The sequence below is a fragment of the Sardina pilchardus genome, chromosome 2 (assembly GCF_963854185.1).
Source record: "Sardina pilchardus chromosome 2, fSarPil1.1, whole genome shotgun sequence".
Taxonomy (NCBI): domain Eukaryota; kingdom Metazoa; phylum Chordata; class Actinopteri; order Clupeiformes; family Clupeidae; genus Sardina; species Sardina pilchardus.
The window spans coordinates 5434420-5455906 of record NC_084995.1 but is presented as its reverse complement, the minus strand read 5'-3'; the positions used below and the strand labels follow the sequence as shown (position 1 = coordinate 5455906).

Genomic DNA, 21487 nt, shown 5'->3' with positions numbered 1-21487 from the left:
GCTAGCATCATGTTTAAAAGTGACTAAGATTTCCGGTAATTTTCCCATTTATAACGTGTCTCTTCTCAAGTTAGAAAGTGCAATAAGACCAACTGAAAATGAAACCTGGCGTTTTTCTAGGCTGATTTGACATGGCGTAATAATCAAGGCAACTTGCAAACTACTGGCACTACTACTGTGTACAATGATCTATGCTAGGCTGAAGCTAAAAGTTGTATCGCCAGACTCACAGAATGGCTGGATGAACGGGAAAAAGGTAAATATCAATTGTTTTGCTCGAGGGGAGGTGGAAAATGAGCTTATATCCAAAAATGGCGGAATATCCCTTTAAAGGAACACTTCAATGCTAACAATGCTAACCAAGTTGATTTGCTGACTTAGTTGATGATTTCTAGCAGTTATGCCAAAGATCATTAAAGAGACCCTATGCAACTTTTTCATAGTCATAAAATCGCTTAGAAATCGTTGTTTTGCTTGACTGACCAGTTTTAGCGAAAACAGTCACATTTCCTCTATATATTGCTTCGGAGCATTCGTGCTACCTAGCACTGGTCTTCTGTGACCGCATAGACACGACCTAGCTGGACCAACGGTTTTTTAAACGGGACGGTCTAGCCCGAAAGAACGGCTCTGTTACGTCATGAGTCCGAGCTTGGCCTACTGATCTGTCAAACTCATGTAGGCTACATGAAAAGCATCCTTTCAACACGCCCATGTAATCAAAACATGTTACATTTAACTCATATAGGCTACAACGATACCACATGCTACTACTGACTGAGAGCAATCTTCTATTCGATTTTTTATTTTTTATTTAGCAGACGCTTAGAATAACATTCAGTGCAGAGGAAACGTTATCAAGGAATTAATGTGGCATAGGCAATGCCAATCTTATTTTATTATAAGACTAGTCAAAACAGTGATAGGAGAGCCTATGGCCATATTCTATGCTTGCCTTGTCAATCTCCAATTTAAAATAATTTGTAAGCCACCGTCTAACAAGCGGTCACACAACTGTCGCATTAGGCTACTTTTCAAGAGATGGCGATTTCAAAGGGAGTTCTTGGATAGTGTTCATGTGAGTAGCCTTGCCCTTTTTCTTTCTAGCCTGGTTAAAACCAACAACTTTACAGGTTACAGATGGGCATGGCTAGCGTAATTGCTTTAGCTGCTTGATATAATTGCAAAAACATCGGAGGGAATATAACTGGCTATGGAATTGCAGGATAACGAGCTATGATCAGCTGATGTGAATTTATGCTGGTCGTTTGCAGGCTTAAATGCATAACTATTGGACTTCGACGTTAACTGACCTAGCTTGTAGCTCCAGTCCATTGCAACGTTGACGAACGTCATTGAGGCTCAGCTGATGATCATATCCATGTTATCCATTTAGCAGAAGTTGATCATCTCTTGCGCAATTGCTGTTTGTAGGTTTATATCATGTTTATAGGCTATCTCTTTTCATATATCGATCATGCACAAAGCATCACATGCATTTGCCACATAAAATAGATTAGAAGTAGGTTACTCTATTGGATTGCCCTGAGGAAGACTCAGTATAGCCTAGTCGAAACGCGCTAACTTTATCCAATGAAATAAAGGATTTAAAAAAAAATGTTCACTCAATCGGTGTGCCTCGGACCTCTGACTAACCTACTGCCTTCTACAAACTTTATCACCAAGAAACTTTACATACAGGACAGTCGCTGTTTGTTTAAATTATATTTTTGTCCGTTCCCGAAAAGCACCTGTTTTTTTTTTTTTTTAATTAAGCCACCCAACGCAGCACTCCTTCTCTCTCTCTCTCTCTCTCTTTCTACGTTAGGCATTCTATTATTGCAGGTTTACAATTAGTGATCAGACTTGCTTTCATCATAGGCTTAGGATACTGATATATAGGCCTAGGCCAACACGAAAACTATCTTCAGCGGCATCGTGTGTGCAGGCTGTGGTTAATTCAGGCTACACATTTTTTTAACTGATGGGATTGTATTTGCTACTTAATTTGCTAAGGGACACATTTGTAATCTATCAAATTTAATCTAGTTTCCATTAGGCTAGATGTCACCAACAAATGCTTTTAAGAAACCTTTGGTGGATGTCATTCGCCCTTGGACTTTACGCAAACGGCCATCAACTAACATTACGATTCTTTCCATGTGATGTTTAATAACGATCTTCTAAGACGTGGGAACCATTATAATAGACTAGCCTACTCACTAGTGATTATCTAAGCATAATGTTAATTGGCATATGACTTGATAAACCATTTGAAAGTGAAAGGCCAATGTTTGAGCTTTATTTAGGAAGTGATTATCTATGGGCTGGCCAGCTGGCAGATGATTCTAATTGCTGCCGTTAATGTTAATGTTAAAGGTTGGGTACGGAATTCGTTTTTAACTAATACGTTCGACCGGACCCGCGTCACACATAGCAGGTTGTTTGCGCCACGCCCCTTTTCGGGGGAAACAAGCCCTCAGAACAAGCCTGAAACAAGCCAAAGTGAACGGGTGTTGTTCACGGTCACTGATCTATAACGAATAACTTATTATTTATAGATCAGTGTTCGCGGTAGACAGACATGCCGATAAGTTGCTGTGTGGTTGGGTGTACCAACCACAAAGCTAAGAACCCCTAACATTAGGCTACACCCAAAATAAATCAGACCAACGAAAACGGAAATCTAGGCTAACACTTGGCTAACACTAGCAGCTAGGCTATCGGCTATGACAGAAATTATCATATGTTGGAATTATCTAACGAACATACTTTACATCCAAGCCTGTCAGTCAACTACACAACATTACAATTAAAATAAGAGGCCAAAAATACAGGAAAACAATTTAGTTATTTAACTGGAGATTCAATGAGATAAGAGTATGTCTGGGTATGACACTGGCCATTGCTACTGCTAGCAGGCTACTCGGGAGACCGAAGGGACATGTTTTTACTTTGATTGAATTAAGCTTTTGAACGTATTTTTCACGGTCAACGACCGGCAAAGTGGTAATATATTGAATGGTCCTATTGATTCGTTGTGTTTTCTGTTATCATTTACCCCTACGATTTCGGTACGAATTACGTTTATTGAGCCTAATTTGCATTGGAGTTAATGGGAGACATAGTTTGTTTCCCCCTAAAAGGGGCGGGAACGTTCGTCGCGAGTCAAGTTCCCGGATGTGCCGGTCTAACGTATAGTTTAAAAAGTTGAAAAATACATTTGTCCGATGTCCTAAGCCAGGGATTCCCAAACTGTGGTGCGCGCACCCCCGGGGGTGCGTGAGCTGCTTCTAGGGGGTGCGCGAGATGAAAAGGGCAATAGCGGACAGGTGTTAAAAAAGATCAACTTTTGATTCATGAATAAATATATAATTTAGAATCAGGTCATAATGATATGGAAACGTGAAATTAAATATCATTTATAAACTCTATAGTCTGTAGGTGTTCATCAAAAAGGGCGGCTTATTAAGCATGACGCCTGGAATAGAATGCGTTAATTTTGAATGTGTCAGATGGTGGGTTGTCCGTGGGGGAAACGTTTTGGAACCGCTGCACTAACTCAAGACTCATCGTGGATATAGCCTAGCATTTTTTTTTTAAACAACAAAAACAGAAAGGAGGGAGGCAGCAAAGCTAGGAGTTATTTCAGATGGGTAAGAACAAGGCAACGTGACAAACTAAAAGGTAATTTTAGCCTTTATAGGGCTATAAAGTTGTCCAAACGAATACATTCTTGACAGGCGTTGTTGTAGGCCTATTATAAGATATTGTATGTGGATGTTGTTAGCCTACTATGCAGGCTACTTTTTAGCTAACCAATGCACAAACCTAACCGGGAACCGGACAAATATTGTCAACGCTTTGAACGTTTCATTGCGGGGGGCGGTGGCGGTGGCGGTGGCAATACAATGCGTTACGTTTGTATCGATTTATGTGTCAGATGGTGGGGGTGCGCGAGTCAAGTCGGAATGTAGGCCGGGGCAGAGCCATAGATAGAGAGAGTTGCGACACTCTTTGATGTTGCCGCCACGATCAAAAGTTCCAAAAAAACCTGTGCTGAATGGCTGAATCGCAGGAGGGTGGGATGTACTTCTGATGCTGAAAGGTGTAATCAATTAATTCATTGACTACTGACCAAGAGATTGGCTGTAAACAGTTCCAAAAGCCCCATAACGAGGAAATAGCCTGGAAAAAGCGCTGCCATTTTTTCCTATGGAAGTCTATGGGAGTGTCGCCAATACCTACATAGCACAGTTTGAATGAAGTTTCTACGTTAAACGGTTGAAGCTGAGTTAGCTGCTGTTAGAAGAAGAACTAGAAACGCAATTCCAAGGAATTACCAGTGCATGAAAATGCTAAAATGTATAGATAGATAATGTAGATATGGTTACTTAGGTGTAGCTAGGGTAAACATGGTGGTTGCATAGTTTAAAGAGAGTTGATAGTGTGAAGGTAGACAGTTTAAGGTGCTGTGTCCACCAAACGCGTTTTTTGCGCCGACGGCGACAATTTTCAATGTTAAAGGAGAATTCCGGTGTGAAATTGAGCTTAACTGTACCGAAACATGTTAAGGTGTACTCACACGTGTTTTAGACGCACTTTCACTCACCCCCAGCATTCCGAGCTCCTCCGTTTTCAGCCTAGCTTACAGTAGGCTTGAATCTATTAGATTGGGCATTACGTAGCCTATGCAGCTAAATCGCTATTTTTAAACCATTAAAAAGGTTTCAAGTAACTCCACACTGCATTGGTAGACTTCTGAGGGTCCTGACATTTAAAACGAGATACTGAGAACTTTGGAAATGCACAGGAAGTTTATTAAAAAAAGACTGTTTACAAGCAGTGCCTTCATAGAATCTCTCCGCTGGGCGCCATCTTGGAATCAAGTCGCGATAAGCCGACTGACGAGCACGAACGAACAGGAAGGACAGGGGAACATATTGCTAAAGTAATTCCATAGGAAATATATAGTTATACTGTCTACATGAGCATGATGAGTAACAAAGCTCAAAATGTTTGCAATATGTCCCCCTGTCTTTCCTGTTTGTTTGTGCTCGTCAGTCGACTTATCGCGACTTCACCACAAGATGGCGCCCAGCGGAGAGATTCTATGAAGGTACTGCTTGAATAAACAGTCTTTTTTAATAAACTTCCTGTGCACTTCCAAAGTTCTAAGTATCTCGTTTTAAATGTCAGGACCCTCAGAAGTCAACCAATGCAGTGTGGAGTTACTTGGAACCTTTTTAATGGTTTAAACATAGCGATTTAGCTGCATAGGCTACGTAATGCCCAATCTAATAGATTCAAGCCTACTGTAAGCTAGGCTGAAAACGGAGGAGTTCGGAATGCTGGGGGTGAGTGAAAGTGCGTCTAAAACACGTGTGAGTACACCTTAACATGTTTCGGTACAGTTAAGCTCAATTTCACACCGGAATTCTCCTTTAAGTCTATGTAGCTCAGCGCTCACAGCGCTGAGCGCCCTCGGCGGAAAAAAACACCGGCGCCAACCGTTTTTTGTCGCAGCGCTCAGAGCGCTCAAAGTTGAAATCTGTTCAACTTTTAGAACAGCGCCGGGCTCGTCAATGGCACTTCTCGTTATAAACCGTCACTGGTTTTGGTAACTTAGCAACAATAAACACTTATCGAAGCGCCGAGAGGAGGAGGTTTTGGGCGCTCTGGCTGTAAAAAACGCATTTGCTGGACACAGCACCTAAAGCTTTAACATTCCAGTTCTAACTTAACTAATGATTTCTAACAGGTATGTTAAAATGAAAACTGCTAACAATGATAACCAGGTTGATTGGTTTACTTAGCTAATGATTCCTAACAGTTATGGTAAAAATGCTAACAATGCTAACTATGTTAACAATCCTAACCAGGTTGATCAGCTAACTTAACTAATGATTTCTAGAAGTTATGTTAAAAATGCTAACTATATTAGCAATGCTAACTATTAACAATGCTAACCAGGTTGATTAGCCAACTTAGTTTTGATTTTTAGCAGTTATGTTAAAGTGGTAACTATGCTAACTTTGCAAACAATGCCAACCAGGTTGATTAGCTAGCTTTGATGATTTCCAACAGTAATGCTAACAATGCTAACCACGTTGATTAGCTAACTTAGCTAATCATTTCTAGCAGTTATGTTAAAAATGCTAACTATTCTAACAGTGCTAACCATGCTAACTAGCTAACTTGCTAGTGAGGACTTTTATTTTGAAACATTTGTTGATAGGGTATCTATGGTGGCCACTATCAGGAATAAAGAAGTTACTGTAGTAAAATCATGTTGGTTGCTATGGAAACGGTCATAAACGCTTAATTTTAATGGTTGCTATGTTGGTTGCTAGGTACATGGAGGTTTCATGTAGTTGACTGGAGGCATAATTGATGATAACTGACAGTTGGAATGGTTGAACAGTTAAATAGTTGAGTAGTTTCAATGGTTAAATGATTTAATAGTGTATTATTGCAGTGAGGACTTTTATTTTGAAACAGTTGTGGACAGAGGAAACAGTTTAACAGGATATGTGTAGTCTTCAGAGAGATTGTATGCTTAAAGCCAGAGAAACTGACAGTTGGTGCCCAGGTGGCTGACCAGCTGGGGTAACATTCTAATTGCTGCCGTGATGTCATAATGAGCAATGTTAAGTCTATGGGGGAAATTGTAATAGTTTTTAACTAATAGTTTAAAAAGTATAAAAGTTACAAAGTTGAAAAATACAAGGCCCACATCGCGTAAGTAAGACCTACGCGACATAGTTTGAATGGAGTTTCTACGTTAAAGGGATAGTTCGGGTTTTAAGACACGAAGTTATATGGGTTCCCTGTCAGCAACGTGGTGCATCAGCACTGACTTACCCCCCGACAGCGTCCTGTGAGCCGAGATCCAGCCGGTTTTTGATCGTTTTTGATGCTGAAGAAAGTAGTCCGGCAAGTTTCTGGGGTCACGAAAGTAAAATGTTTTTCTTCTCAAAACCATATGCGTTCAACAGAGTGATATATTTGCACCACAAAAACGTTGTCCAGCTGTCAGTAGCGCGCAGTGATAGGAATCGCGAAAAATAAGTAAGTGATAACGAATAAGTAAGTGATAACTTATCGAAGTGTAAAGTCCCCTCTGCCTGCGGCGTCGGGTCCTTATTACCACTTCGAACGTGCATTATTTTCCTATAAACGCACGGCGCGTCGTTGATTATCCCTTACGTATAGGCTAGTCAAGATGTTAGAGAACCACCAATTAATCTATTTGTTTTTAGAAAATGAAATGACTTTGGCCATCTTTTCCAAATATGCAGTGCAGCATATGAGTGACATAAAATGATTCCATACAAGGATGGGGTCAGGCAGACCAACACACATTAGATCACCTAAATGGGATGGGACCAAATTACACATTGCCTACTTGAAAATTATGGCCTCTTAATACACTGACTACATTAAATGAAAAACGTGTTACACCAAAACCTACTGCCACAAATGCAATTCTATGTATTTTTCTCTGTTCCAAATCCAAAAAAAGAAACAATGTAAGCTACTGTAAGCAAAAAATTGCATGGCTTTTTTCTCTTAGAATCCCCCATGACTGAAACATGCCGTTAAATGCCACCAGTTTGAGTCAATAAAGTGCGCTGTCAAGCTAGCAGGGACATTGGACAGGCGTCTGCGCTTGGGAAGCTATTCTTCAGCTTGTCAATGTAGGCTACACTGTTTAGTAACGCGGGGAGATACACATTAGTATTTCATGCCTGCGGGGTCATATCGTGGATCAAGGCAGGTTAAGGCGGATGTACAGTACATTGCACGATATTGCCATGTTTTCACAGTCGGCGACTAAATATCCAAAGTCGGGACAGAAATCATGGGAGTTGTAGCCTACTGGAATCGCGGCGCGCTCCCGTCAACTCCTTTAATGTAAGGTGTCAATGAGCGGTTGTACAGTAAGTCAGTTGGAGTCTTTTTCTAGTTTTGCCGTTAACGACAATATCAAACATGTCTGATATTATCGCATGTCTGTGTGTAGTCTGTGACTAGTTTGTGACTTAAAACTCTATGACTTGTCTTTAGATGTGGGAGAGTCTGACTGTAGTCTTTCAAAAATCTTTTACAAATATTTGCAAAATCGTAACCTAGGCCACTGTATAAGGATAAACGTGACGTCTTTCCATCTCTTATTATCCATATAGTTTAGTATGCCTACAGTCAGCTGATTGAAGGATGGGGAAGTTGGCTGGTTTAGTTTCTCATACCCAACATATTCAGTTGTCTGTCAGTGGTGTTAAAACTTCGTTGGTGGCTTGTTGGAGGCTCAGCCACCTCGCCATGCTCTCTAGTCTCTGGCTGGCTGTGGGCTCTGTGTGTGTGTGTGTGTGTGTGTGTGTGTGTGTGTGTGTGTGTGTGTGTGTGTGTGTGTGTGTGTGTGTGTGTGTGTGTGTGTGTGAGGGATTTCAGCACGACATACATTGCAAATGGTTAATTTTACACTGACTGAACCTTTAGGCTACTCATGTTGCCACTGCAAGCTCCTCTCTAGGCTAGTGTTGTGTGCCTGTGCACACAGGTGGAAAAAAGTCACACAAGTAACTTAGGTCACATGATCGACTTTTTTGATCGCGCTTTTGGGGTTCACTGATCAAGCCATTTTTAGCCAATATCGGCCGATCGTGATCGGCGGCCGATCGATCGGAGCATCACTAAATATAATCAAACAGTCTAAGAGTACATTAGACCCCAAAACAAACCAAAAATCTTCTGCTTTTGATGGTATGCCACTCCAAATGAAACGCATGTCTCACAATAAAACGCACGTATGCAGAGCCTAATTAGCCTAAATAAAAGACCCTGGGCATAATTTGAGGTAGGCCTAGGCAATCTTCTGCCAACCTAGCCTATCTTCTTGTCTCTATTGAAGTTGTAGGCTACCTATTTCGTGTGTTTACAACATTGACATGTTCCGTGTGCGGATAGAGTAGAGGATGAGTTTTTTTTATGTTATTGCAGTATCTGAACTTCTAGGAGAGATGTTTGTTTCTTGCTCAGTGGTGCTGCCAGCATTGTGTCATCTGTCCCAATACTTATTGACAGTATTACCACAGACATGATTGGCTGTAACACTATACTGTGGTTTGCAATATTATTGCAATATATATAATATATAATCAATTGACAGCACTAATATATAGATACTGTACAAAAAAAACCTATGTATAAGAATAAGTGAATAGATACAGTATGCAGGGCTGTGATTCTTCCATTTTTAAACAGCTGACAATGACGGTTTGGTGGTTCTTTCAGTCATATCCCTCCGCAAGCCTTGTCCATTCTCTGGATTGTCTGGATTTCATTGAAACTGAAAGCAGACAGGTTGATGAATGTTTGATGCAAGATCAGTGCGAGATGCTGAATCAGTGAAAATTGAAGAAATAGTTTCCTTCCCATGTAAAAGTTACAGGTGAAAGACTGCAGAAAACATGATAAACGCACAAAAACAATCAAAGTACTAGAGAATGAAGTACAAAGGCATCCATCTGCGGCGCCATCTTAGATCTCTGAAGGGTAATGCAAAGCGCCGGCTGCATTGGTGTAAAGCACGCCACCACTGGACTCCAGGGTAGTGGAGAAACATTCTCTGGAGTGACTAATCGCACTTCACCATCTGGCGATCTGATAGACGAGTTTGGGTTTGGTGGTTGCCAGGAGAACGGTGCTTGAAGTTTGGTGGAGGCGGGATTATGGTGTATGATCTTTTGTGCCAAGTGTGAAGTTTGGAGGGGGATGATCATTTGATCATGATGATGGTGTATGATCATTTTTCAGGAGCTGGGCTTGGCCCATTATTTCTAGTGAAAGAAACTCTGAATGCTTCAAGGTTCATAAAGACATGGATGCCAGAGTTTGGTGTGGATGAACTTGACTGGTCTGCACAGAGTCCTGACCTCAACCCTATAGAGCACCTTTGGGATGAATTAGAGCGAAGACTGAGAGCCAAGCCTTCTCATCCAACATGTGTGACCTCACAAATGCGCTTCGGGAGGAATGGTAAAAAATTCTCATAAAAACACCCAGAAGAGTTGATGCTGTTATAGCTGCAAAGGGTGGACCGACGTCATATCAAACCCTATGGATTAAGAATGGGATGTTACTTTAATTCATATGCGAGTGAAGGCAGATGTCCACATTTGGCAATATAGTGTATTTGAAGTGAGCTCCTATCTCTGCAAAACTTTCATGTATTGAAAGCAATCTCAATACTTGGACTCAGGATCCAATTAGGAGGAGCCTTTTTCGTGTTTTGGATCAAATCCAAGATGGCGGAAAATTCGATATAATGTACGTGAATGCACATCCAACTTTGACCTGTTGGTGGTGCTAAAACGCTTGAGGTGCAGACATGGAACTCAGTTTCGCTGTTTGGCCCCCAATAGGTTGATTACCAAAGAGGCTTTTACATGGTGGTCAGTCACCGGTGAAATTGTAGATGTTCTTTGGGGCTTCTTTGATAGTGCATGAGGAAATGTAACATCATTGTTGTCCCTCTTGTCTTTCCTTTCCATGTCAGTGCTTGCGGAAAGATGCTGAGTCCCGGAGGCGAGATCTACACATTCGTACATATGCTGTCATCCCATTGAGTGAGGAGTGTGGCCTTATCGAGTGGGTAAACAATACAGCCGGTCTACGTCACATCCTCATGGACCTCTATAAAGAAAGAGGTAAATACTGGTACTTTCTCTGTGACTAGCCCAGGCCCAAAAAAACATTACGAAGAATGTAATCGAACTGAAATAACTTTTACTTTGCAATGGAATTTGTCTGTATGCCAAAGTGTTTCAGGCAGCTGACGTTCAGCTTTCAGAAATCCAATTTTCTTTAGAAGTGCAGTGCAAACTTAACTTGCTTGTAATTGTTTATTTGTTCTCTTAGGTCTTTACATGACTGGAAAGCAGATCAGAAAATATATTCTACCCAAGACGGCATCCTTTCAAGAGAAGTACAAGTTGTTCAAAGAGGTGTTGTGCGCGTCCCATCCTCCAGTCTTCCATGAGTGGTTTTTGAGAACATTTCCTGATCCAACCTCCTGGTAGAGCTTCTCTTTTGATTCTCTAATGGCCTATGTATTTTGTTCTTGCAACACCTTATTATTTGGAAATAATCCAATGTCTTCTTGCCCCATGTTGTAAATGTATTAGTAGCAGTAGTTTACAGTTATACACAGATAACACGATTTTACATTCCTTGTACTATTGGTTGGGGACTTCCTACCGCCAAACAACAACCAAGACTAATTATGGTATTATGAACTCCATGAAATTCCTGGACATGTTCAAACTCAAAATCTTTCTGCATCTGCCAAGACTCTAAAAGTGGGTTGAGACTGGATCATTCAGTGTTCCTGAACATATGACTCACACAAAGTCTTTTCCCAGAAAAAAAAAAACTGCAAATATCTTTAATTGGACATATTCAGACTTTCAAAGGATCATCTTGAATCTTAAAAGATCCTGATAGTAATCATCCAGGGGGTGCCAATAATTGTCATGTGAATATGACACTAACTCATGAGACTTTAAATAACTAGAAAGCATATTTTGGTTACAGGTACAATAGCAGATCAGCATATAGCCGGTCCATTGCTGTGATGTCCATGGTGGGCTACATTCTTGGGCTAGGAGATCGTCATGGAGAAAACATATTGTTTGATTCTCTGACTGGTGAATGTGTCCATGTGGATTTCAACTGCCTCTTCAACAAGGTTTGTATATTTATGCATTTATGAATAGTTGGATGTTTTCTATTACTATTCAACTGCTTATTACAGTTTTTCTCAAATGCTAAAACACAAAAGCCAATCCTCTATACCAAATGACCAGTTGTCTAAACACATTTACTAAATCTAGCCACAATTTTACAATACCATAAACACTTTTCACATGAAGACACAATTCACAAAACACAATCCTCCATTCTCATAAATCTAAGCACATTTGTCCTTGCTAAAACACATGTTGCGAAACATATTCTCAAATGAAAGCTCATGTGATGCAAAATGCTTGCCACAGTCAGCAATAACTGAACACAATGAACACACCTGGCGTCATTTATTACACACAACGACTCAAAAATGAAGACACTTGTTGCTAATGCGCACATTGACTGTGGTGTGTGTGTGTGTGTGTGTGTGTGTGGTGTGAATGAAGAAAATAAAAGAACTTCACACCCTGATCACGTTTTCAAGAGTACTGTTGTGTGCAATAGATTTTGTTTTTTGCATTGAGTTGTGTTACAGTAGTGTACTTGCAGAATTTTCTGTGCTCTTCATATGAAACTCACAACTCTAAATGAAGAGCTCTTTTCCAAAACGCTATAAATCCATTTTTGAAAACATTACTGTACTGTAACAAATCATGTTACTGTATTTACAGTAATTGTGTGTTTCAGGTAATATCAATAAAAATGCAGTTGTTTTGTTTTTATTGAGTAAAGATAAATTACTGTAACTAAACATAACCCATTACAGTTTCACTGAGATTACTTGAAAAACAAAATTAAAAAAATATATTTATGAAAATTCATTAGTAAAATGGTGGATATAGCGTATTGGAAAAGAACTCTTTAAATGTCTAATCCTCTGCAGAGATCTAAGAAGATTCGTTACTCTAAAGTTTTTAAAAAAATATGCATTGGCAGTTATGAAACAAAGAACCTTCTCACAAATTGAGCATTGTGTTTTCAATTGTTTTGCTGTAGTGTGTAATGATGTGTATAGTGTTTACATTTTTGAAAGCTTCGAGCTGCTCTTTTGGTGTGAAAGTTTGAGTTTTGAAGTGAGAAGGTGTGGTTGTGCTGGATGTAGCTTTAGAAAAGGATATTGTGTTTCGACATTGGGGAACATGGAGGAAAGGTTTGTGAAATGTGTTTTAGCATTTGAGAAAAACTGTAATGCAAATATAGCTATTCAGCCAAATAAATGACCATGTTTACATGCCAAAGTACATATAGTTGCTGCCAAGATGATTTGCTGAACTTCAAACTAAGCATCTACTAAACCATGTATGTATGGGGGCTCATGCACATGGGAATTTCTTAGGGAGAAACCTTTGATGTTCCAGAGGTAGTCCCATTCCGGCTCACTCAGAACATGGTGCATGCCATGGGGCCCATGGGTGTTGAAGGGCTTTTCAGACAAGCTTGTGAAGTCACCCTTCGTCTGATGAGGGATCAACATGAACCACTCATGAGGTACTGTAAGTCCATTGACATATAGCACAGCAGACTTGAAAAACTGGAAGCTTTAGTTTGGCAGCCGAATGACATAATTTAGGTGAACCTGGTTTTGTCAGTTATTTTTATTATTATTATTATTTTTATTACTGTTTCGTGTTGCCTAGGGGTAGCTCAATAAGATTAGAAAGGGTGCCCGGTGATATCCCTTCGGCAATTCTGGATATTAAGCATTTCTTGTCCAATGTGTTGAATACTGTATAAGATGAGATACTCAGGTGAATGGGGTAAAAAATTATCAAGCAGATATCACTATGAAACTTCACCAGTTGATTACTTAGATCTATGTATTACAAGTTTTCTGTAATTTAATGTTTGAATATGCAAATTAGGCATGATGTAATATGTGGTGATTTGCATAAACCTTAAAGATAAATTCTGAGGGGTGCTGTGGCTCAACAGGCTAATGCGCTCGTGCCATGAACGGGTCCTAGTGCCCATGAGGACCCAGGTTCGGGTCCGACCTGCAGTCATTTCCCAATCCCACCTCATCTCTCTCTCCTGTCTCTCTCTACTGTCCTATACAAATAAAGGCAGAAAGCCCCAAAAATATATACTTAAAAAACAAAGATAAAATCTGAACATTGGATAAAGCCAGTTTAAACATTTATGTATTTATTTATTTATTTGTTTATTTGTTTGTTTGTTTGTTTGTTGGCATTTACACAGGGAATTATGGATATCTCGTTTGGTTATTCAGGAAATACTGCCAATAGCCTTTAAACATTTCAATTTACATTTACATTTAAAAAATGTGCAGCTCACCGAGTGGTTACTGGTCTTCAACGATCTTCAACGATCTTCAATAGCAAGTTTAGCAGCGAAATTCAAATTCTGTTGTGTTATCTTAGGCACACACGGTTGTGAGGTATCTGAAAAAGTACTTCCAGGATTTCGAAAATCATGATAAAAGCTGACAGAAGCTATATTTCGCTGCTAAACTTGTTATAGAAGATTGTTGAAGACCAGTAACCACTGAGTGAGCTGCACATTTTTAAAAACAAACGTTTAGGGGTGTTTTACGAACAGAATAGTCCATGCACAAAGCGAGCAATGTTAAAGCCATAGAGCTCCATTCTAAAGCTGGCAAATTCCACAAACAGGCTCAATCGTCGAGATTTCGGTGTCAAACACTCGTTTTCATGCTAGGCAATACAGAAAACGGGCTTAAAGTGTAAAATACCGAAATATTCCTTTAACACTCCAGCGCTTTCCCCTAAAGAGGCGTGTCTGCTCTGAACTGAGTGGCGTATGATGTTTAACTGAACTCATATATCCAATGTTCAGATTTGATCTTTTAGAGTTTATGCAAATCAGCGCATATTTAGTCACGTCATGCTTAATTTGCATATTCAAACATTAAATTACAGAACACTTTTAATACATTTATTTTTCATATTGATCTAAGTAATCAACTGGTGAATTTTCACAGTGATATCTGCTTGTTAATTTGTTTACCCTATTCACCTGTAGTATCACGCCTTATATTAAACACATTGGACAAGAAAGGCTTAATATAGAGAATTGCCCAAGGGATATCACTGGGCACCCTCCTAAATCTTAAAGAGGTACTCCATGTCTACTAGATTCTGCAAAAAAAAAAAAACTTTAACCCACAAAACCAGGTCTAACCCCATGGCTGACCAAATCAAAAGGGTGTGAACTGATTAAAATGTAACATTTTCCTCTGGCTTGTCATAGTGTCCTAAAGACATTCCTTCATGATCCCTTGGTCGAGTGGAGTAAGCCTGCAAAAGGTCTCTTGAAGACGCAGGTCAATGAGTCTGGAGAGATACTCAATGAAAAGGTATTGCTTTCACACAACAGATTTTTGGGTCAGTCTTTATCAGGCCTCATTTAGCTAATTAAAAATTGTTCATAAGTTGCTTACTTTTTAGGGGTGGGAATCTCTTGGCACCTCATGATTGATTCCGATTCAGAGGCTAACGATTCGATTCTAAACCGATAACCGATCTCGATGCAAAAAATGTTTTGAGTTTGCTACTCACTTCCTACTTTTGTGGTGATCATTAAAGAAAATCAACAGATGAATTACCTTTTCTAATATTTCATTAGAGAAAAAGCTTATTTCTCACCACTATCCTCGGGCCAGACCCCCTGATCAAGCATGTGTGGGGGGTTAAGCTATGTCATAATCAGAAATATTATATGGCAAAGTAGGCTTAAGTAACAAATGTGTACAAAGTTGCACAAGTTTGGCTACAAAGTTACAAAATGCATGGGTAGCCTCTTTCACTCGCAAGCATCACACTGGGTAGCTTGAGTGCAACATGGAGTTTCAAGATGTAAAGAAAATGATAAAAACAGGATAATTAACTGTTAACAAGTTTGGAGGAAAATCGGAGGTAGGTAATCATTGTAAACATGGGCAGTGACAACATAGGCTATGTGTTAGCTTTGTTGAGTGCATTAAGTCCGGCACACTGCTTGCTTGACAGCAAAAACCTCGGACTTCGACAATGAATAGACACGCAAAGCAGGCTTGTCATAGCCTGATTACCATCGACTTTAAAGGCTCTGCGAGACTTTGGTCTGACCAAGAGCCTGTTCTCAACAGTTTCTCCAAGCGCTTGGTTGACCCGCCTCCTTTAAGTGCCTCGATTTGCTACTGGTCGATGTCAGAAAGGAGTTTGCCGAGTTTAAACCAAACACAACACTCTTTCCTCTGCCTTGAACACGCCTCTACCCAGAGCCGTTGGAGCTGCTCAAAGTTGATTGGTTCTCGACCAAAGGGTGCAGTTCCGCAGTTTTGGGGAATTCAGAAATCCTGCCCGATGAGCAGTTGGCCAGACCAGCGACAGCAACGCCGAAGGTGTTAGGCTACGTCACTGGGAGGGCGTGCCAGGCTAGGCTTGTCATGGCAGAAAGGATGATAGTCAGCCTTCAGTGTCCTCTTTTGCTGCAAGGACATAGGACCTAAGCCATTTTACGTTGTAAGGGGCATTACGTTTCTTCATTCGGATTCATTCATTTATGGGGCAGCCGTGGTGTACTGGTTAGGGCTTCAGGTGCCCTTGAGCAAGGCACCTAACCCCTCACTGCTCCCCGAGCGCCGCTGGTTGGGCAGGCAGCTCACTGCTCTGGGTTAATGTGTGATTCACCTCACTGTGTGTGTGCTGTGTGTGTTCACTAATTCGGTTAAATTGGGTTAAATGCAGAGAAACGAATTTCCCTCACGGGATCAAAAAAGTATATATTCTATTCTATTTGCAATCCATTCCATTCTGAATTAAACACAATGCGGTTTGCTTCGTCCTTGTTGCATTATTCATTAAAATAATTCTAAACATACAGTATTTCTGTAGTTCAAACAACTCGGAATTGTTGTTGAGAACGTCAGTTATAGTGGCCTGTGCATTAAAATTGGTTGGATTATATGGCTCATATTCATAATTACAGTTAATGTGTCAGGCCGGACACGGACACGGACACAACCTGCACGGGCAAGGTAGGGTACAATGGCAGCTTTTAAATTAGCCGGTGCAGGTCGGATAGCCTATAGGTTTGTTGCTCGCCATTGTAACCATTTTGTGACCATTTAAACTTTGTATATAAACAAACTCGCACATGTCTTTGGTGTGTATGCCTGTATAGCGGAGAACCAGCAGGCAGAAAGGAGCGTTTTCTGCAGCGCTCTGCAGCAAGCGAACAGAATGTTGCAGCAGGCGAACTGATTTATGTTTTAAAATTCAGATTATGAACTTATCTGCATCGAGCATCGAATCGTTCTAGACAGAATCGCGATGCATCTAAGAATCGAGTGTTTTTCCAACCCCTATTACTTTTATTAACTCTATTGGATATTTACATGACTGTGTTTGATATCCTCCACAGGCCAAGACGCATGTGCTTGACATTGAGCAGAGGCTTCAGGGGGTGATCAAGAATAGGAACAAAGTAATGGGTTTACCCTTATCCATTGAGGGGCATGTCCACTACCTCATCCAAGAGGCCACAGATGAGAATCGCCTGTGTCAGATGTACCTTGGCTGGGGACCTTACCTTTGACCATCTAAGCCTTAAAGTGGATTCAGTGGATATCGAAGACATTCCATTACATCTCTGTTAGTTTTTTTTTTTATTTTGAATTTTACGTAAGTGGTCGTATTAATGACAACAAATAACTTTAAATAAAATTGAGTTTCATTTACTGTAGGAATTTGTGAATGTTTTCTGTCATCTAATGCCAAAGGTCAACAAAGGAACCTTGATGTTGGTGAACTCACCTAAAACAGTATCTCAAGGTATTTGAGGAGTGGCATTTTGGCAAATGAACAAAAGACACAAATGAGCATTCTAGCAAGCAGTGCCACCTGAGCTGCTTTAAGCTGGGCATACACTGTAAGATTTTTTCAATCGCAGTATTCAGCTGCTGCTTATACTGCGCGAGTGAATTCGCAGGGGCAGCTCACGATTCCTGTTCTCACACTACACGATCCGATGGTCGGATGCGATTTGACTGCTCACACTGTACGTCCATATCCAACTCGTCGGACTCTTTTATCTGGAACTTTATGCTGCTCCGTGTTATCTAATTGCTTTCAGTGTTGCCAGGTCACGTGAGGAAAATGAGCAGCAGGTCCCTGAAAATAAGCCATAAATATAGCCGCAAGCGGCGATGGCGGGCCCGAGCACCTGCGGTGCGGAGACCTGTGACAACTTGGAATCTAACAAAGCAATATGTGCCTGTCGGTGGGCATGTGCATGAGCAACACACATGCCCACCAAATTTGGTCAATTTTCCTGAATGTATGTGTCAACCACAACAGACAACACGCTAGGTGGCGCTATAGAGTCCCTAAGCCACACCCTAGGCCAGAGCTCTATCTCTGACTATCGATAGCAATAACGCACAAGCCCACCAAATTTGGTTCATTTTCGTGAATGTGTGTGTCAACCACAACAGACAATGCGCTAGGTGGCGCTATGGAGTCCCTAAAACACACCCGAGGCCAGAGCTCTGTCTCTGAATAACTATAGCAATAACACACATGCCCACCAAATTTGGTTCATTTTGGTAAATGTACGTGTCAACCACAACAGCCAATGCGCTAGATGGCGCTATAGAGTCCCTAAGCCAGACCCTAGGCCAGAGCTCTGTCTCTGACTAGCGGTAGCAATAACACACAAGCCCACTAAATTTGGTTTATTTTCGTGAATATGTGTGTCAACCAGAACAGACAATGCGCTAGGTGGCGCTATAGAGTCCCTAAGCCACACCCTAGGCCAAATCTCTGTCTCTGACTAACGATAGCAATAACGCACAAGCCCACCAAATTTGGTTCATTTTCGTGAAAGTGTGTGTCAACCAGAACAGACAATGCGCTAGGTGGCGCTATAAAGTCCCTAAGCCACACCCTAGGACAGAGCTCTGTCTCTGACTAACGATAGAAATAACGCACAAGCCCACCAAATTTGGTTCATTTTCGTGAATGTGTGTGTCAACCACAACAGACAAAGCGCTGCTAGGTGGCGCTATAGAGTCCCGAAGCCACACCTTAGGCCAAAGCTCTGTCTCTGACTAGCGGTAGCAATTCTACCAAATTACATCCAAATTGTTACCTTTTTTCTGCCCGTAACACAAACTTCCTGTTTCTTTAATAAGTCGCCATAATTCAAACCTTCGCCATTTCAATATGCTTCAAAAATTAAAAGATCTGTTCGCAATTGCTCTTGGGCAGCCCCTCCAGATCATTTTACTGTCCATATGACACAATTTCGATAAACCGTCTAGGAGACGTGTTTCAAAATACATGATGTGCAAAACTCATAGTCATAATCATTACTCAAATTTGTCTAAGATTCACTATGTAGTGTAAATGTAAAAGTTGTTCAGAATCATACAACACATCTGCAAACCAATTTTGGTTAATTTTTGTGCATGCATGTGTCAACCACAACAGACAGCGCGATAGGTGGCGCTATGGAGTCCCTGAGCCACACCTTAGGCCAGAGGTCTGTCTCTGAGTATCAAGTGCAATTCTACATATGGCTGCTAAATTACAAGAGTTTTAGAGCATGCCAAATTGGTGAGAAAGGCAAAACAGGAAAGACGGAAAAAACTATAATAAATATAGCCGCAAGCGGCGATGGCGGGCCCGAGCACCGGCGGTGTGGACCCGTGACATTTGCGGAATCTAACAAAGCAACACGTACTTGTTGGTGGGCATGTGCATGAGCAACACACATGCCCACCAAATTTGGTTAATTTTCATCAATGTATGTGTCAACCACAACAGACAACAATCTAGGTGGCGCTATAGAGTCCCAAAGCCACACACAAGGCCAGAGCTCTGTCTATGACTAGTGGCAGCAATAACACACAAGCGTACCTAATTGTCATGAATGTACAGTGGGCGTTGGTTGACATTGGCCGCTTTCACGTGAGATTCTCATGAGAATCACACGTGAATCACGTGTATTTTATTTATTTTTCCCAAGTGAAGCTGCAATGTCCCAAACAACCACCAGGTGGCACTTGTGAGCAGGGTTAGGAATGTCGGCATTTACCACTAGCCAAACAGTCCCAAATTGAATTCAATCCCGAAGCAAGCTGAACATCTTTTCTGCTTTTAATAGCCTAGTCTCACGACAAAACTTGTTATTGTTTATGAAGGTGTCTTCTGTTAGCCTATTTTATGAAGAGGCATCTGGCTGTTTCGTTTAGGTTTGTTTTGCTGTCACTAATGGTTTCATGAGGTAGGCCTAACCACTAAAAGCATAAGCCTATGCCCTAAGCACAACTGTGTTCTCGTTTTTGGGTCAATTCATACATTTTATTTCAAATGTGTGGATAGGCCGATGGTACGCTTGTTTTTATGCTGGCAACAAAACAAAATGGTTCACGAATGTTATTCTTGATTCTAAAAGCAGGAAACAATTAAAAAATAAAATGTCCCATTTTCCGACGCACAACAAACCTCTAGGCTATGTTTATTTGAAATGTAAGCTGGCTGTTGTCAAATTTGTAAAATAAGATAGACCTACTGGAGAAACTATGGTTTATGCTCTCTTATGCTGTTTCTTTCCAAACCGAATGCGAAGGAGGGAGAATGAATTACGAACTGAACGGTTTTGATTAAATATAAAATGTCCCATCTTCCGAAGCACTACAAACATCTTGCCTAAATATTCTATTATTTGGGCCTATTATAAAAGTTGGGACTTTTTCGTTAGAAAACAATTTCATTTGAATTATGGACTGCCTTTGAATGAAATTTGATCGGACTTTCAGTTCACAGAAGAAAGTTTCAAGACGCTAAGAAACACGTTTGCCCCGTGGCATTAACGGTGGCTTAATTTATTTCAAAAGGATATGACCTTATGAATCCCGTTGTTTGCCGTTCTACTTGTCTTTTTTGACCTATAATGATTATAGGGGATGCATCTCATATATCACTGCATTGCAGTGTTAGTAGGCTAATTAAGCAACTGTAGGAAGGCATTCAGAAATGTCAAAAGGTGAGCGCAGAAGCTCACACGGGGCAACAAGCGCCAACACAGGCACGCACAAGAAGCCCAATCATATAGCCACTTGAAATTAAGTAAGGGATAATCAACGACGCGCCGTGAAAAGTTTGGGCTATGTTCTTATGCAGAAAAATGATTGCATCAACGGTGGATGGACAACTTTTTAAACATGTAGGCCTATTGCATCGTTGCGCTGACACAATAGCCTATAGCTTAAACGCACATATTTTGTTGTCAGTAGTTTAACACATTTCTGCACATAGGAAGACAGATGTGAGGGAAATATTTTACATGTATTTTATTTTCAAAAATGTCAAAATGTTCAATGCCTTATCGCGCTAATCTGACCGAGTTCTATCCGCGAACCTGATTTGTTTTTCTTTCCGCAAACACCTTGGTAGGCCCCTACGCCAGAAATTTGTTGTTTGTAATTTGTTGCAAATCTCCCGACCACTATGTCGACCAGAGACGGCAAGACCAAGACAGTAAGACCAAGACAAGACCGAGGCAAAGATACTTAAATACCCCTAGCTTTCACTTCCAGTTAAAGTAACTGAAATTGTTTTTGGAAAAGGCCTACATTGTTGCAGGTACGACAACACATTGTTTCGGCTATTTCGGTCCATTATGCGTTGGCATTGTCGATCACAATAGGTTTATCTGTAGCCCTGGGCAGTGGGCACCAACTTTTTTTGATGAATTGATAAACATTTTG

The 21487-nt window shown here is 40.7% G+C and overlaps 2 protein-coding genes and 1 long non-coding RNA gene across 5 annotated transcripts in view; 1 reads left to right on the top strand and 2 right to left on the bottom strand.

Moving 5' to 3' along the window:
- Window positions 1-17457, top strand: part of atr (ATR serine/threonine kinase) — a 163624-nt gene extending 146167 nt beyond the window's left edge. For all 3 annotated transcript variants that reach the window (XM_062517190.1, XM_062517183.1, XM_062517177.1), the window contains exons 42-47: window positions 10562-10712; window positions 10924-11080; window positions 11599-11752; window positions 13088-13239; window positions 14983-15088; window positions 17137-17457. In XM_062517190.1, the coding sequence (XP_062373174.1) occupies window positions 10562-10712; window positions 10924-11080; window positions 11599-11752; window positions 13088-13239; window positions 14983-15088; window positions 17137-17310 (894 nt within the window). In that variant the 3' untranslated portion in view covers window positions 17311-17457. The remainder of the gene's footprint in view (window positions 1-10561; window positions 10713-10923; window positions 11081-11598; window positions 11753-13087; window positions 13240-14982; window positions 15089-17136) is intronic.
- Window positions 1-21487, bottom strand: part of atg9b (autophagy related 9B) — an 839198-nt gene that overhangs the window by 697163 nt on the left and 120548 nt on the right. The window lies entirely within an intron of this gene.
- The window catches only part of LOC134060480 (uncharacterized), a 48964-nt gene that overhangs the window by 19845 nt on the left and 7632 nt on the right, over window positions 1-21487 (bottom strand). The window lies entirely within an intron of this gene.